The sequence below is a fragment of the Lithobates pipiens genome, unplaced genomic scaffold, assembly GCF_037356315.1.
Source record: "Lithobates pipiens isolate NorthernLeopardFrog02 unplaced genomic scaffold, aLitPip1_a1.2 Scaffold_22, whole genome shotgun sequence".
In the NCBI taxonomy this organism is placed as follows: domain Eukaryota; kingdom Metazoa; phylum Chordata; class Amphibia; order Anura; family Ranidae; genus Lithobates; species Lithobates pipiens.
The window spans coordinates 25,227,911-25,246,646 of NW_027507784.1; the positions used below are offsets into that span (position 1 = coordinate 25,227,911).

Sequence of the window (18,736 nt, forward strand, 5' to 3'; positions counted from 1 at the left end):
GTGTTTTATAGGCTCTTCACTGCACCACTGCACTGTATTGCATACTATTAAGGTGCCGCCCCATTCACTTGAATGGGTTGTGTTAGGCAGAGGTACTGCCCCCTAAAAGGGACAGGGGGTATATTTTGTTTCCGTGACCACAACATCTGTATAACCCTATCGGGCCACTGGGTTTGATTTACTAAACCTGGAGAGTGCAAAGCCTGGTGCAGCTGTGCAGTGCCGGGGTAAGGTTATCCAGTGCCCAGGGCAAAGAAGCCAGACTGGGCCCCCCTTCATTGTATATGAGCTTAGGGGAAGCTACACCCAGCAGTCACCTGCTTCTCAAATTGCCTTGTATCAGAATGGGCAGCTGTCCCTCCTGCCCACCCCTTGACCCGGGCCCTGCAGCTGTGCATGGTAGCCAATCAGATTCCAACTTCAGTTTGTTCAATTAAGCTTGGATGACAAAAAAAAGGCACACCTGGAAGCTGATTGGTTTCTATGCAGACTTGAACCAATTTTGCACTCAGTTTTAGTAAATCAACCCCATTGGGTTGGGTTAAAGTGATTGTAATGGGGTGGGTGTGTGTATGTGTATGTGTGTGTATATATATATATATATATATATATATATATATATATAATTTTTTTTTAAATAACAAACATGTTTCACTTACCTGCTCTGTGAAATAGTATTGCACGGAGCAGCCCCGATCCTCCTCTTCTGGAGTCCCCCGCTGGCACTCCTGGCTCCTCCCCCCCCCTTCTGAGTGCCCCCATAACAAGCCACTTGCTATGGAGGCACTGGTGCGGGCTTGATCCTGAGCCGGGCTCTGTGTATTTATTTATCAGCCCCGCCCACTGCTGTCTGCTTACAGGTTGTGATTGACAACAGCAGGAGCCAATGGCTGCCTCCATGTCCATTAAGGAGGGAGAAGCACAGTGCTGGATTGAGATCAGGCTCGGGTAAGTATTTGGAAAGCTGAACACACAACGAGACTGAATTAAAAAAACCTCTGCCCCACTTTAGGTGGGGGAGATGGTGGGGGGGGGGGAGGGGGGCGGATGCCTATTTTTTACCAAGCTCATGTATAAACCAGGCCTAAAACTACAGTGGTGCTCCTGTTTCTGACACTGCAATGTCTTTGGTTATTGTTAATAAAATTTATATTTATTTATCTAGTAGAGTCTTTTTGTGAAATTCTTTTTTTTTCTTCTTTTTTTTAAGGAATATCAGTGGGCTGTATTAATTATATTAATATTATTAATCAATTGTATTAATTATTAAATATATATATTAATTGACATGTATATTCAATCGGTAATCTGTGCAGTTAGACACAATATACTCATTTTATAAAATCATTTTTTTCCTTGCCAAACATGTACACCCTCCTAGACCACCCCCTACCTTCCATGATTGCAGGCTGATGTTCAAAGGTTGTGACTTTTCCCTTCCAACACAACCAGGACCCCAACAATATTTTCTACAATATGATTTGTAGGCCTCTTGATCTTCAGTCAATTTCTCTGATGCTGAGCTATAGCCCCACAATCTTCATTTCTTTTTCTTTTACTTTTATTCTTCATTTTCTTTACTAACACTCTATCTTCAAAGTTTTTTTTTTTTTTTTTACAGGCCGCTGCTCAAAAATCAGAGGTTGTGATCTTTTGTTTCTGACACGAATAAGACCAATGTCTTCCATTGGGTACCCATATTAGAATAAAACACCTTGTGCACTACAGTCAGATGTTCCACCACTGCAGGGGCGTACCTACAGGGGTTGCAGGGGTCGCAATGCGACCCAACCCCATGCCCCAGGGGGCTTGTGTTGCCTCCTGGATAGGGGGGTGTGGGCAAGTAGAGGAACTGATCCCTTTCCACCTACAGCTACTGAATGCCCGTCTTCTCTCCCTCCCTTTCTCTCTCCCTCCCTTTCTCTCTCCCTCCCTTTCTCTCTCCCTCCCTTTCTCTCTCCCTCCTTTCTCTCCCTCCCTTTCTCTCCCTCCCTTTCTCTCTCCCTCCCTTCCTTTCTCTCTCCCTCCCTTCCTTTCTCTCTCCCTCCCTTCCTTTCTCTCTCCCTCCTTTCTCTCTCCCTCCTCCTTCCTCTCCCTCCTCCTTCCTCTCCCTCCTTCCTCTCCCTCCTTCCTCTCCCTCCTTCCTCTCCCTCCTTCCTCTCCCTCCTTCCTCTCCCTCCTTCCTCTCCCTCCTTCCTCTCCCTCCCTTCTCTCCTTCCTCTTCCTCCCTTTCCCTTCTCTCCCTCCTCTCCTTCCTTCCTCTCCCTCCTTTCCCTCCCTCCTTCCTCTCACTCCCTTCTCTCCCTCCCTTATCTCTCTCCTCTCCCTCCCTTATCTCTCTCCTCTCCCTCCCTTATCTCTCTCCTCTCCTTCCCTTATTTCTCTCCTCCCTTCTCTCCTTCCTCTCTCCCTCTCCCCCCCTCCCCCCCCCCCTCTCTCTCTCTCTCTCTCTCTCTCTCTCCCCCTCCTCTCTCTCTCTCTCCCCCTCCTCTCTCTCTCTCTCTCCCCCTCCTCTCTCTCTCTCTCTCTCTCTCTCTCTCCCCCTCCTCTCTCTCTCTCTCTCTCTCTCCCCTCCTCTCTCTCTCCCCCTCTTCTCTCTCTCTCTCTCTCCCCCTCCTCTCTCTCTCTCTCTCTCTCTCTCTCTCTCCCCCTCTCTCTCTCTCCTTACTCCTTTAGAACGGTCTTCTCTAAAAGATCTTTGAAAGGCACCATTGTACATCCATCATGTTGCCTGATGGTGCAGATCCACTTCTTTCCAAATGAACAATGATTGTCAACCTGCCGAAAAAACACGAAAAAAAGAAAGAAATCCGGACAACCAACAGACTCTTCCCATCCTGTCGCTGACTAGTGCCAAACAAAAAAGTTTGACAATAAAAAGGTGTGACCCTCTGGTGGAGGAATAAATGAGGTTGAGTTCTTCAAGAGGACACCCCTACACAGACCAAAGCGAAGAGTCTCGGGGTTATTTTAGACGCACAAATGTCAATGGATGCACAAATAGGATCTGTAGTCAGTGGATCTCACCATCTGCTGCGCATGCTTCGCAGACTCATCCCTTTTATCCCAAAGAATGACAAAGCAGTGGTAGTTGGAACAATCATTAATTCACGACTGGACTACGCAAACTCGCTTTACATAGGATTACCACAATATCAACTTGCGCGATTACAACTGATCCAAAACACGGCGGCAAGGCTGATAACAGGAAAAAAACCCTGGGAATCCATTTCTCCTTCACTGAGGAGTTTACATTGGCTAACCGTAAAAAATCGGATCACGTTCAAGACCCTTTGCCTCACCCACAAATGCGTGCATAGAGAAGCTCCGCAATACCTAATGGAGAAAATAAATCATTACACACCAAACCGCAGTCTTCGATCAGCCAACAAAAACCTCCTCCTCGTGCCCAAAGCCCGGTATAAATCCAAGGGTGATCGGAGATTCGCTGTCCAAGGGCCTCGGCTATGGAAAGCTCTACCAATCAACATCCGCCTGGAAGAAAATCACCTGGCTTTTAGGAAAAAACTCAAGACCTTCCTCTTTTAGCAGATGATCAAAGCTCGCCACAGCGCCTAGAGGCGATTCAGTTCGCATTGTGCGCTATACAAGTATTTCATTCATTCATTCAGAGAAGATTACTGACAGTTGGGGGTCCGAGAATAATGGGCCCCTTTCCCAAGAGATGACGGGCAGCAGCAGCAGAACTACCCCACAGTGATTTCATAGCAGGTGATCCCCTCCTTCTCCTCAGCTGGCCATACACTGTACCAGTGATGGTGAACTTTGGCACCCCGGATGTTTTGGAACTACATTTCCCATGATGCTCGTGCACTCTGCAGTGTAGTTGAGCATCATGGGAACTGTAGTTCTAAGACATCTGGGGTGCCAAGGTCTCTCCATCACTGCAATAGAAGATTGAAAAAATGTTGCCCGGTCTGATGGGTCTCAATTTCAGCTGCGACATTCATATGGTGGGGTCAGAATTTGGTGCATGGATCCATCCTGCCTTGTATCCCCGGTTCAGGCTGGTGGTGGGGGTGTAATAGTGTGTGTGTGGGGGGGGGGTATTTTCTTGGCACACTTTGAGCCCCTTAGTACCAATTGAGCACTGTTTAACCACCACAATACTGGACACTTTTACCCCCTTCCTTTCCAGGCCAATTTTCAGCTTTCATCGCTGCCACACTTTGAATGACAATTGCGCGATCATGCATTTGAATGACAATTACCTACCCATATGAATTCTGTATCATGTTCTGACCACAAATAGAGCTTTGTTTTGGTGGTATTTATGGTTGGGTTTTTGATTTTTTGATTAAAAAAAAAAACCAGACAGAATAAAAAAAAAAAAGTTTTCTTAGTTTCTGACAGAAAATTTAGTAAAAAAGTAATTTTTCTCCTTCACTGATGGGCACTGATGAAACACCACTGATGAGGAGGCACTAATATGCAGCACTAATGGGCACTTATAGGTGACCCCGATGGGGAATTATGGGTAATGATAGGTGGCACTGATGGGCAGGCACTAATGAGCACTGAAAGGCATCACTGATGGGCACAGACTAGTGTCACATGGACACTGATAGGTGGCACTGGTGGGCACTTATGGACAATGATAGGTGGCACTAATGGGCACTGAAAGGCATCACTGACTGGCATCACTGATGGGCACAGATTAGTGTCACTGATGGGCACTGAATGGCACAGATGGGGTGGCACTGATGAGGGGGCACTAATGGGCACTACTAGGTGGCCTGATGGGCAATGATAGGTGGCACTGATGGGCAGGAACTAATGGGCACTGAAAGGCATCACTGATGGGCACATATTAGTGTGCACTGATGGGGGGGGGGGGGTACTGATGAGGGTGCACTAATATATGGCCCTGATGGGCACTTATGGGTAATGATAGGTGGCACTGATGGGCACTGAAAGGCATCACTGATGGGCACTGTTGGGGCAGCAATGTAATCAGTGCCCTGATGTGAGGAGATGCTGCTGATCGGCTCTCCTCTCCTCACATTCTGTCAGTATGAAGTAAGGAGAGCCAATAAATGGCATCTCCTTGTTTACATGGGACCAACTGTGATTGGACACAGCCAATCACATGGGTAAAGGGCCGCCGCTCTTTGCCGAGATTGTCGCGGGTGTGCGATCACAACGAGACTCGGTGCTGTCATATGACATCATCCCAGACCAAGAGCCGCCCCCTCCGCTGTCATTTGTCCACATGGTAGGAGGGAGGCTGTCAATCACCATGACCTACCTGAGTATTGTTGCTGACCATGTCCATCTCTTTATGACTACATTGTCCCATCTTCTGATGGCTCCTTCCAGCAGGATAATGTACCATGTCAAAAAACTGCAATCATCTCACCACTGGACAATGAGGTCACAGTCCTCCAATGGCCTCCACACTCACCACATCTCCATCCAATAGAGGACCTCTGGGATGTGGGGGAACAGGAGATCGGCATCATAGATGTGCAGCCGATAAATCTGCAACTGTGTGATGCTATCATGTCACTATGGAGCAAAATCTCTGAGGAACGTTTCCAACATCTTGTTGTATCTATGCCACCAAAAATGATGGCAAAAAGGGGTCCAACCCTTTACTAGCAAGGGGGACCTATTAAAGGGGGTCCAACCCAGGACTAGTGAGGGGGACCTAATAAAGGGGGTCCAACCCGGGACTAATGAGGGAAGCCTAATAAAGGGGGTCCAATCCGGGACTAGTGAGGGAAGCCTAATAAAGGGGGTCCAATTCGGGACTAGTGAGGGAAGTCTAATAAAGGGGGTCCAACCCGGGACTAGTGAGGGAAGCCTAATAAAGGGGGTCCAACCCGGGACTAGTGAAGGGGACCTAATAAAGGGGGTCCAACCCGGGACTAGTGAGGGAAGCCTAATAAAGGGGGTCCAACCCGGGACTAGTGAAGGGGACCTAATAAAGGGGGTCCAACCCGGGATTAGTGAGGGGACTTAATAAAGTGTGCGGTGGGTGCAGATCTTATAATCGGGTTGTATAGTGTATGGTCAGCACTATCCAATGGTCTTATAGAATGGGATCATATAATTGGATCAGTGATTCGGATAGACACATACACTCTCTCTAGTGAGGGGGACCTAATAAGGGGATCCAACCCGGGACTAGTGAGAGAAGCCTCTCACTAATAAGGGGATATAACCCGGGACTAATGAGGGGGACGTAATAAAGGGGGTCCAACCCGGGACTGGTGAGGGGGACCTAATAAGGGGATCCAACCCGGGACTAGTGAGGGAAGCCTAATAAAGGGGGTCCAACTTAGGACTAGTGAGGGAAGCCTAATAAAGGGGGTCCAACATGTTACTAGTGAGGGAAGCCTAATAAAGGGGGTACAACCCGGGACTAGTGAGGGGGACCTAATAAGGGGATCCAACCCGGGACTAGTGAGAGAAGCCTAATAAAGGGGGTCCAACCCGGGTCTAGTGAGGGGGACCTAATAAGGGGATCCAACCTGGGACTAGTGAGGGAAGCCTAATAAGGGGGGTCCAATGTGTTACTAGTGAGGGAAGCCTAATAAAGGGGGTCCAATCCGTTACTAGTGAGGGAAGCCTAATAAAGAGGGTCCAACCCGGGACTAATGAGGGGACTTACTAAAGTGTGCGGTGGGTGCAGATCTTATAATCGGGTTGTATAGTGTATGGTCAGCACTATCCAATGGTCTTATAGAATGGGATCATATGATTGGATCAGTGAATCGGATAGACACATACACTCTCATCGATTGATTATTAGCAAAACTGATCAGTTTATTTAGAAAAATATTCTTATTATTGTGGCTGGGAAGATGTGATTGTAGGAGATCGATGTGATCAATAAGTGTATGGGGTGGGGAATGATCGATTCCTCTGATCACATTTCTATAGTCAATGATATATAATATATAATATATATATATAGAATGTCCTGTGTATGACCTCCTCCTCCTCCCCCTCTCTACTCCTCTAATCTCATACAATGTATCTTCTCCAATCTCACACTGACACATTGTATTGGCTGCAGTGCATGCTCCGCCCCCCGTAAGCGATACAAAGAACTTTATGATCGGCCCCGCCCCCTGAGAGTGATACTTTCTATTATGCAGCTCATGCTCCGCCCCCTACAATTGATTCACTGTCATTTTTGACCGGCTCCGCCCCCTGTGGTGATGGTGGTCTCTGCAGCCCCTCCCACGTCCCCGCCTCTTCCTCCTCCTCCCCCTGTAGTGAAGTCGGTGGGCGGGGCCAGGCAGGCGGGACACGTCAGCGGTGATCGAAGGATGGAGCGGGCGGTGAGGGTTGTGCTGTGTGTGGCGGGGATCGGGCTGTCGGTGTACGCCTATCATGTGGAGACTTCCCGGGAGAGAGACCCGGAGTACACCGCCCTGTGTGATATCAACCCCGACATCAGCTGCTCCAAGGTCTTCACCTCCAGGTCAGTGTGTGGGGATCAGTGCATAGGGATCAACTCCAGGTCAGTGTGTGGGGATCAGTGCATAGGGATCACCTCCAGGTCAGTGTGTGGGGATCAGTGCATAGGGATCAGTGCATAGGGATCAACTCCAGGTCAGTGTGTGGGGATCAGTGCATAGGGATCACCTCCAGGTCAGTGTGTGGGGATCAGTGCATAGGGATCACCTCCAGGTCAGTGTGTGGGGATCAGTGCATAGGGATCAGTGCATAGGGATCAACTCCAGGTCAGTGTGTGGGGATCAGTGCATAGGGATCACCTCCAGGTCAGTGTGTGGGGATCAGTGCATAGGGATCACCTCCAGGTCAGTGTGTGGGGATCAGTGCATAGGGATCACCTCCAGGTCAGTGTGTGGGGATCAGTGTGTCCTACATAGGGATCAATGTATAAGGATCACTGTATAGCTATCACTGTGTCCTACATAGGGATCAGTGTGAGGGGAATAGTGTGTCCTACATAGGGATCAATGTATAAGGATCATTGTATAGGGATCAATGTGTCCTACATAGGTATCAGTGTGAGGGGATCAGTGTGTCCCACATAGGGATCAATGTGAGGGGATCAGTGTGTCCTACATAGGGATCAGTGTATGGGGATCAGTGTGTAGGGACCACTGTGTCCTACATAGGGATCGCCGCCAGCTCAGTAGGGATCAGTGTGCCCTACATAGGGATCACCTCCAGGTCCGTGTATAGGGATCGGTTTATAGAGATCAGTGTATAGGGACCAGTGCATCCTACATAGGGATCAATGTGCTCTACATAAGGATCAGCACATAGGGATCCGTGCACCCTGCATAGGGATCCCCTCCAGGTCCATGTATAGGGATCCGTGCACCCTGCATAGGGATCCCCTCCAGGTCCATGTATAGGGATTCGTGCACCCTGCATAGGGATCACCTCCAGGTCTGTGTATAGGGATCAGTATGCCCTACATAGGGATCACCCCCAGGTCACTGTGTAGGGATCAGTGTGCCCTACATAGGGATCACCTCCAAGTCCGTGTATAGGGATCAGTGCTCCCTACATAGGAATCACCTCCAGGTCCATGTATAGGGATCAGTGCACCCTACATAGGGATCATCTCCAGGACAGTGTATAGGGATCAGTGCACCCTACATATGGATCATCTCCAGGACAGCATATAGGAATCCGTGTGCCCTACATAAGGATCAACTCCAGGTCCGTGTATAGGGATCACCTCCAAGTCCGTGTATAGGGATCAGTGCTCCCTACATAGGAATCACCTCCAGGACCCTGTATAGGGATCAGTGCACCCTACATAGGGATCATCTCCAGGACAGCATATAGGAATCCGTGTGCCCTACATAAGGATCAACTCCGTGTATAGGGATCAGTGTGCCCTACATAGGTAGGGATCAGTGTGCCCTACATAGGTATCACCTCCAGGTCAGTGTATGGGGATCAGTGTGCCCTACATAGTGCTCACTGCTTGGGATGGGCTCCAGTAGGGATCACCCCTGGAGGATGGGGGCATACCCCTGTTCATTAGTGGTAAGCCGAGTTCTTATTCCCCATTTGCTGTGATTGGTGTATATTGTGCTCCATAAAATGCTCATCTAAAAGTGTTTTTTTTTTAAATTGTCACTTCCCTCTGAAATCACAGATTGTGAAAGGGAGTTCCACATCCTTACCAGTCTTAAAGCGGGAGTCCGCCGTTTTTTTTTTTTAAAGGCAGCAGCTACAAATATTGCTTTTAAAATAGTGACACTTACCCACCCAGCGCGTCCGCGATGTCGGCACCCGAAGCCGATTTCTCGATCGTCTCTCGGGTGCTGCCGCCGCCATCTTGGGTATGGGAATCAGGAAGTGGAGCCTTGCGGCTTCATTTCCTGGTTCCCTACTGCGCATGCGTGAGTCGCGCTGCACAATAAGGATGGTCCCCGCTGTCTCTGGGATCCGTGTGTTTCCCAGCAGGCAGCGGGGGACCTTCGGAAAGGGGCGTAGATTCTGTGGAAAGGGGCGTACCCTCTGCAGATATCTATGCCGGAAGTGGGTGCAGATACCTGTACTGTACAGATACCTGCACCCCCCTCCCCCCTGAAAGGTGCCAATTGTGGCGCCGGAGGGGGGGGGGAGGGTTCCAATGAGCGGAAGCTCCACTTTAGGGTGGAGCTCCGCTTTGACAATTAAGAACCCCCTACACCAGTGATTCTCAACCAGGGTTCCTCCAGAGGTTGCTAGGGGTTCCTTCAGCATTGGGCATTTTCTGCCTCTCGGATAAGTTCCCACCCCAACCATTGATCTTTTTAGCTCTCTGTAAGGAGGTAATTCTTCCCAATGACCATCACACTAATGTACAATGAGTTGTAGATTTCTAATTTTTATCAGGGGTTCCCCTGAGACCAGAGAACTATTTCAAGGGTTCCTCTGTGTTGAAAAGGTTGAGAAAGGCCGCCTTACACCAATGTGTGCTGCAGATTGTAGAATGTGTAAACAATTTATGATTTTGTACTATTACTGTCTGATTTATATTCAGTCTTCTTACCATCTCTTCCAGATGGGGTCGAGGCTTTGGATTGGTTGAAGGTATTTTGGGAGCACAGAGTCTCCTCAATCAGCCCAATAGTGTGTTCGGAATCTTGTTCTACACCCTGCAGATAGCGCTCGGTGAGTATTGGGGAAACCGCACCCTTCAGAGCACAAGGCACCCTATCGTTATTCCACATGTGTGTTCCTACAGGCAACCCAGGCACTTTATATTCTATCCTGACCCAACCTCCATCCAAGCTTCTTACCTGCTCCTGAGCTGTAGATCACAACTTGGGGCAGCAAAATCAACTCTAAATGTTTTATAAAAAGAACAGTGAAGAGCAATAGCGATAGAGCAATAGCGATAGAGCAATAGTGGTTCAGATATCAGATAATCCTCCGAGATCACCACATTCTGGATAGGCAAGCTTCATCCCCCCTTTTTTTGTTTTAATTGGGATTCTCGATACAAATGCAACCTTCACCATTCAACTGTAAATACACAATCTGTTCTATCTCTAGAGCTGAATTGAGAGAACACAAACAATTGGCCAAAAGTCGGGGAGAGTTGATAATCCCATCCAAGTAGTAGTAGTAGTAGTAGTAGTCAACTGGACTTAATTGTAATGTTGAAGATGTTTTCGTAGTTTTATCCCAGATACTTCTTCGATAATGAGTGTCAGGAAGATGCGCCAACATTTGTATCCAAACAGGTAGCACCATCACCTTCATCCATTCTCTGTGGAATGTGTAGATGTTGATTGTCCAACAACAAGATGGACTACAAACATCCACAAGAACCCATCCCGCTCTCGGCCAGTCAACATGTACACAAACCCGTTCCGTTCTCGGCCAGTCAACATGTACACAAACCCGTCCCGTTCTCGGCCAGTCAACATGAACACAAACCCGTCCCGTTCTCGGCCAGTCAACACGTACACAGACCCATCCCATTCTCTGCTAGTCAACACGTACACAAACCCATCCCGTTCTTGGCCAGTCTGCACGTACACGAACCCATCCCGTTCTCAGCCAGTCAACATGTACACAAACCCATGCCGTTCTCGGCCAGTCTGCACGTACACGAACCCATGCCGTTCTCGGCCAGTCTGCACGTACAGAAACCCATCCCGTTCTCAGCCAGTCAACATGTACACAAACCCATCCCGTTCTCGGCCAGTCTGCACGTACACGAACCCATCCCGTTCTCAGCCAGTCAACATGTACACAAACCCGTCCCGTTCTCGGCCAGTCAACATGAACACAAACCCGTCCCGTTCTCGGCCAGTCAACACGTACACAGACCCATCCCATTCTCTGCTAGTCAACACGTACACAAACCCATCCCGTTCTTGGCCAGTCTGCACGTACACGAACCCATCCCGTTCTCAGCCAGTCAACATGTACACGAACCCATCCCGTTCTCGGCCAGTCTGCACGTACACGAACCCATCCCGTTCTCAGCCAGTCAACATGTACACAAACCCATCCCGTTCTCGGCCAGTCTGCACGTACACGAACCCATCCCGTTCTCAGCCAGTCAACATGTACACAAACCCATCCCGTTCTCGGCCAGTCAACATGTACACAAACCCATGCCGTTCTCGGCCAGTCTGCACGTACACGAACCCATCCCGTTCTCAGCCAGTCAACATGTACACAAACCCATCCCGTTCTCGGCCAGTCAACATGTACACAAACCCATGCCGTTCTCGGCCAGTCTGCACGTACACAAACCCATGCCGTTCTCGGCCAGTCTGCACGTACAGAAACCCATCCCGTTCTTGGTCAGTCAACATGTACACGAACCCATCCCGTTCTCGGCCAGTCAACATGAACACAAACCCATCCTGTTTGGCACAATGTTGATGTTGAAGATGTTTTGTATTTTTCCAAGCTGCTTCTTCTGTTTCAATAAGTGTCGGGCACATGTCCTATTATTTATATCTACCCAGGTAGCACCTTAATCCAATCACTGTGAAATGTGTAGATGCTGATTGTTCAAGACCAGAATGAGCAATCAACATCTAGAACAACCCATCCTGTTCTTGGACAATGTTGATTGATGTTGAAGATGTTTCATAGCTTCAGAAAGATATTTCTTCAGTTCCAGTGGGTGTCAAGAACATATCTCACGACTTGTATACACATACCTCAATCTTATCACCATGGAGAGTGTACGTGTGGATTGTCCAAAAACAGGATGGATAAGAAATATCTACAGGACCCCCACCCTGTTCTTACAGTGTTGATTGATGTCGAAGATGTTTTCTGGCTTCTCCAAGCCGCTACTTCATCTCCAGCCAGTGTCAGGAACACACCCCAACCATTTATATCTACATAGATAGCCCACACAGCTTAATCCAAGTTCCATGGAATGTGTAGATGTTGATTGTTCAAGAAGAGGATTGACACTCAACATCTACAAGAACCAGTCCGGTTTCATCTTGAAGATGTTTCATAGCTTCCCTAAGCCACTTCCTCTGTTACCAGTGTGTGTCAGGCACAGACCCAACCATTTATATCCACAAAGGTAGCACCAACACCTTAATCCAATCACCAGGGGAATGGGCAGATGTTAGTTGTTCAAGACTAGGATGGGCAGTCCACATCTTCAGGAACCCATCCTGTTGTTGGGCAATGTTTATTGATGTCAAGGACATATTGCTGTTTCTCAAAGTTACTTATTCCGTTCCACTGGAACATGCCCCACAATTTATATGCACATAGGTAGCACCGACTACTTAATCCAATCACCATGGAGTGTGTGTATATGGATTGTCCACGACCAGGATGGACAATCAACATCTGCAAGAACCCACCCTGTTCTTACACAGTGCTGATTAAAGATGTTTTTTGGCTTCTCCAAGCGACTACTTCGTCTCCATTGAGTGTCGGGAATACAGCCCAACCATTTATATCCACAAAGGCATCACCAACACCTTAATCCAATCGCCATGGAATGTGTAGATGTTGATTGTCCATCCTGCTCTTGCACAATCAACATCCACAAGAACCCATCCTGTTCTTGGACAGTGATGATTGATGTTGGAAATATTTCATAGCTTCATCAAGCCACTTTTTCGGTATTAGCGAGTGTCAGGCACATACCCAACCATGTATATCCACAAAGGTAACACCAACACCTTAATCCAACCACCAGGGAATGTGTAGATGATGTTTGTCCAGGACTAGAATGGACATTTTCCATCTACAAGAACCCATTCTGTTCATGGACAATCCATATCTTTAAGAACCCATCCTGTACTTAGACAATGTTTGGTGTTGAGGACATTTGGTAGTTTCTCCAAGTTACTTTTTAATTTCTGGTTAGTGTCAGGAAGATACTTCAGCATTCATATCCACACAAGTTGCACCAACACCTTAATTCAGTCACCATGGAAGGTGTAGATGTTTGTCCAAGAACAGGCTAGACAAATGGCAGCTACAAGAACATATCTGTTCTCGGACAATCAACATCTACAAGAACTCACCCCATTTTTTGATAATGATTGATGTTAAAGAGGAAGTAAACCCTGATGAGTTTACTTCCTCTTTCATTCCCTGCAAAGGTAAAGCATAATGGGCTACTATGCATGGCATCGCATCGCATAGTAGCCCATTATGTGTCACTTACCTGACACAGGAGCCAGCGAAGTCACCGCTGTCCCCTGTAGTCCGGCGCATCCATCTTCTCGGTGGGTCTCGCTGCTCCGCCGCTGTCATTCAGCGAAGCCGCGATGACGTCACTCCCGCGCATGCGCACGGGAGCCGCCACTCGCGGCATATCGCCGTTGACCGCGCTGCTGTCTATGGCGCATGTGCCGTAGACAGCGGTGCCTGTCTTTCGGCAAATATCTCCTAAACCTTGTAGGTTTAGGAGATATTTCTTGGACCTACAGGTAAGCCTTAATCTAGACCTGTAGGTCAAAGTTGTTTGTAAGGGTTTACAGCCACTTTAAAGATTTGGCAGCTTCCCCAAGCCACTTCTTCTGTTCCAATGAGTGTCAGGAACATACCCCAGTATTTATATGCACACAGGTAGCATTTAGGCCTTGGATCCAAACACCAGGAAATGTGTATATGTTGATCCAAGGCCGGGATGGACAGTCTGTTACAAGAACTCCTCCTGTTCCTGGACATTGTTGATTGATGTTGAAGACATTTCCTTGTTTCTCCAAACCAGTTCTTTAGTTTCAATGAGTGTCGGGAAAATAACCCACAATTTTTATATCCAATTCCCATCGAATGCATATATGTTGATAGTCCAAGAACAGGATGGAAGGTGAAAGTTGAGGGACCCCCTGTTCTAGTTACTTTATTCTATCCTCGGCATCAAGACATTTGCATAGGTATCACTTCCTCGTTAACATGGATGAAGGTTAAATTGTTGTCCACCCGCTGGTGTAGAGATGTTAAAAAAGGCATTATACTCGGAACACAAATGGCGTTGAAGGCCTCCCGCCTCTGTTCAGGGATGGTTTTTCAGTTTGAAAGAAAATATTAAAAGAAAAAACACCCTGCGCTATCCAAACATAAAAAAATCTGCTAACACACCAAAATGGATATTTTAGGTAAAAAGTGTACAATCTATACAAAAGTGTAGCGCTAAAAAAAAATAGACATGTGCAAAAAATGCAAAAACATATATAATATCCCCGTGTACAACCACCTGGGACTCTATAAATGTTCCCTATAGTGAGAACTTTAATCCTAATAAACACCAAAATTGTGTTAGTGAAACAATTGACCACATAGACTTGTGCTTATATGTGTCTATAGAGTGGAACATTTGCCCTATAGAATTGTGTTACTTTGTGTCCATAAAACAAAATAATCAATATCAAACGGAAAAATTGTTGTTGTTCAAACGTAAAGTCTCTTTGTTTGATAAAAATATTCAAGTCCCACGTGTGTGTTTAAATTGCAAATCCACCTTCCACTCTTAAAGGGATAGCATGCGGACACCACGTGACAATCCCACCACCCCTGTGGATGCGGGCTTACCAGACGTATCTGACCCAAAAGAATATATATTCAAAGGGTCGTACAGGCTTCTGTAGTATCTGTAGATATTCAAACTCGCACATGATATGGATTAGGCAGCACAGTGGTGTAGTGGTTAGCACTCTCACCTAGCAGTAAGAAGGGTCACTGGTTCGAATCCCAACCACGACACTACCTGCCTGGAGTTTGCATGTTCTCCCTGTGCCTGTGTGGGTTTCCTCCGGGTACTCTGGTTTCCTCCCACAATCCAAAGACATGCAGGTAGGTTAATTGGCTTCTGTCCAAAATTGGCCCTAGTATATGAATGGGGACCTTGGATTGTGGGCTCCTTGAGGGTAGGGACTGATGTGAGTGTGCAATGTACATTGACAGGGACAATTGTAGACATTCAGGTTGAACTAGATGGACTGGTGTCTTTATTCAACCTTACTAACTATGAAACTATGATGAATCTCCAATGAAAACAAAATCAAAACAATCTCTCCACCAATGTAATTGATGGTAATAGGTTTTCTCCAATTAGATGGAGGTCCAGCTCAGAATGATGGACGCATAAAATTAAAAAGATGGGGCCATATAGTGTAATTCCATTAAAAAAAACAAAGTTTAATAAAAAATAGTAACACACTCACATTTGTGAAGTGAATCAAGCGCTTTCAGATAAAAAATCGGCTGCAGTGGAGTACTCCCGACGCGTTTCGTCCTCATAGACACCGTCTGGGGTGCCCATCCACTGCAGCCACACTTACTTCATAGTTTCATAGTTAGTAAGGTTGAATAAAGACACCAGTCCATCCAGCTCAACCTGAGTGCGTGTCTACAATTGTCCCTATCCCTGTACATTGTACACTCATATCAGTCCCTACCCTCTAGGAGCCCACAATCCAAGGTCCCCATTCATATACTAGGGCTAATTTTGGACAGAAGCCAATTAACCTACCTGCATGTCTTTGGAGTGTGGGAGGAAACCAGAGTACCCGGAGTAAATCCACGCAGGCACAGGGAGAACATGCAAACTCCAGGCAGGTAGTGTCATGGTTGGGGTTTGAACCAAAGACCCTTCTTACTGCTAGGTGAGAGTGCTAACCACTACACCACTGTGCTGCCTGTGCTACTTTTATATCAAAAAATGCCCATTAGGCCAAATTCCGTCGGCCTGTGTCACCGCATGTTACTTCCGGTTTTGGGAGCCAAGATGGCTGCCGGGCATGCGTTCCACACCTCTATCCCATTATATCACAGTATGTCCCGCTTCCATTCTACTAATATACATTGTTTTTTTATTTTTTTTATATATATCTTAACTGCATATATGTAAAAATGAAAAGTCTAACATATCTGGAAAACTTATACCCTTAGTAAACTCTGTAGTCATCATTAAGTCCGGCTATGTTATGCGCTGGAGCGCACGCTGTTCAGGAAGTGACGCAATTTAATCTCGTCACTTCCGGAGAGCACAACTAAACAGAGACCCGAGTTGTAAACAATAAGTCTTGTGCGGAAGTGACGCGGATGGTCGTGATCGCGTCAGAAAGTTAAATGTCATACGAAAGTGGAGCCATAAAAACAACTCGCGTCACCTCCGGATGGTGTATAGAGGACACAACGCCGGCACGTACAGTGAAGAATGTAAATTACGTCGCATCCAAACGGATGCGACAGGGCGACAGACTATACAAATAACCCCTAGATGGAACAAAAATTTTTTTTTCGATGTAGTTGGCCTTTTTCATGTCTCTTATGAACAAATGTGTACTTCACAGAAACCAAGAGGAAAACGGGTTTAAAGGTGGCCTGAAAGAGGCTATCTCAAAGGAACTGGTGGGGGAGGGGGGAGGTTGAGTTCTGCAAATATCAAAATGCCTTGGTGGGAGTCAGTGTAGAGCAGTGGAGATTCCTAGGCAGGCTGTATCTGCATGCAGGCCACCCACAGCTGATGTCGAGCCTCCTTGGCTTGATAGAATTTGAAATCCAATGGAATGAAAGGGTTGGGCCGGGGACAGTCAAGCTGGGGAGGAAAGTGATAGATGATGCTGGATGTCCTGCAGTCAGGAAATGACTTGCTTAAAGGGGTTGTATAGCCAAATTGGGGACTTTTACCTACAGGAAAGCCTATAGTAAGGCTTACCTGTAGGTAAAAAAAAATTCCCCTCGCAATGCGCCGCCGACTGCAGCGGCGCAAGCGCACAGGGGATTCCCGGCTGATACCGGACCCTGCCGGAGAGAAACGATATCGCGGCTCCGGCCACTCAGCGCCGGAGCCGCGATACCCGGAAGAAACGCAGAGGGAACATGTCAGCTCCCCCGGCGTGGATCAGGACAGATGTCGGGGGGCCTCGTTCTAAGGTAACTATTTCATAATGAGCTAGTATGCGGTGCATACTAGCTCATTATGCCTTTTGCTTTGCAGGTGAGGGAAAAAAAATAAAAAATTCAGCGGGTATACAACCGCTTTAAGCTTCTAATGCACATTGTGAGAAGCTTACAGAAATTTTGAGTAAGCAAATTCAGTATAAGAGAGCAGCCTGTGTTGTATCTTCGCATCACAATGTCCACTTGCTTGCTGTTAATGGGTTTTTATCCCTCTTCAGGATTTGTGCCCTCGTTGGCCGCGGCCGCCACCCTCCTAGTGACATCACTGGTGTCCATCGCTGGCTCCCTCTACCTGGCCTACATCCTCTTCTACATCCTGGAGGACTTCTGCGTTATCTGCATCACCACCTACGTCCTAAACTTCTCCTTGCTGCTGCTGAACGTGGTGCGGCTGCGCAACCTCACCGCCAAGCCCCAGAAGAAGAAGAAGAACAAGCGCAAGGCACACTGACGATTGCGGTGGCGCTTTCTGCATTGTGTCTGCAACAACACTCAGGAATTTTTAATTGACAGTGTTACAATTTTTTTTTTTTTTATAGAAGTCCACATTTTTATTTTTGAAAAGTTCCTTGGCGGTTTTATCATGTTACAGGAGGAGTAGAGCGGTTCTGTCTGAAATATTCTGCCAGATATGAGGACCTTCTTGGGGGGTGGCTGAGAAATTTTGGGAAGATTGAAGCCAATGAGCAACAACTCAGGAATTGGTGGTTCCCGTTTTTTCCCTTTTCTAGGTACCAAGGGAACTTCAAGACTGAATTTTAATCGGACTCTTTTCTGACCCGTAATCCTCTAGTTGTGGGGTTTATAACACTACAGAATACAACCGCCTGCAGATAGAACTGTCTGTGGATCATTTGTGGCGCTAAGTGCCTTCAGAGTAAAGGGTCATCCTGTGTCTCGACCATTCCAAGCCTTGTGTTGTCTTCTAATAAATTGGATGTTTTACACACTGTCTTCCTCCAAGTGTCTACACCACAATAAAAAAAACAAGTCTTAGCCCCTGTACACACAGTCGGAGATTTCGACAACCAAATCCGTCGGATTTTGTCCGAAACTGTTGCATACACACGGTCGGACTAAGTTGTCGAAAAATCCGATCATTTAAAATGTGATGACGTAATTTCGTTACGATGGGACTACAGTCAGGCTAGTAGCCAATAGCTTTGATGTAGGAATTTGATCTGAGCATGCGTGGCACTTTGTCCGATCAAAATTCTCTACACATGATCGGAGTATGTCCGATCGGACCAGTTGGTCGGGAAATATTTCCAACATGTTGGAAAATTGGGTCAGACGGAATCAGTCCGATGCAAACCACACACAGTCGGAATATCCAACAACACGGTCCGATAGGACACATTCCGACGGATTC

General features: G+C 47.2%; 1 protein-coding gene across 1 annotated transcript; it reads left to right on the plus strand.

The window, feature by feature from the left end:
* Positions 1–7,257: 7,257 nt before the first annotated feature.
* Positions 7,258–18,313, plus strand: LOC143923440 (vitamin K epoxide reductase complex subunit 1-like protein 1). Its single transcript, XM_077447106.1, has 3 exons — positions 7,258–7,456; positions 10,013–10,122; positions 17,583–18,313. Exons 1-3 carry the CDS (start codon positions 7,302–7,304, stop codon positions 17,813–17,815), a joined length of 498 nt encoding a protein of 165 aa, XP_077303232.1. The 5' UTR covers positions 7,258–7,301; the 3' UTR covers positions 17,816–18,313.
* Positions 18,314–18,736: the final 423 nt, after the last annotated feature.

Excerpts from the sequence above, each read along its gene's own strand:
- LOC143923440 (XM_077447106.1), top strand. The coding sequence starts at position 7,302 with ATGGAGCGGGCGGTGAGGGTTGTGCTGTGTGTGGCGGGGATCGGGCTG. Across the intron at positions 7,457-10,012 it reads TCCAAGGTCTTCACCTCCAG|ATGGGGTCGAGGCTTTGGAT; the intron begins GTCAGTGTGTGG and ends CATCTCTTCCAG. Across the intron at positions 10,123-17,582 it reads CACCCTGCAGATAGCGCTCG|GATTTGTGCCCTCGTTGGCC; the intron begins GTGAGTATTGGG and ends ATCCCTCTTCAG.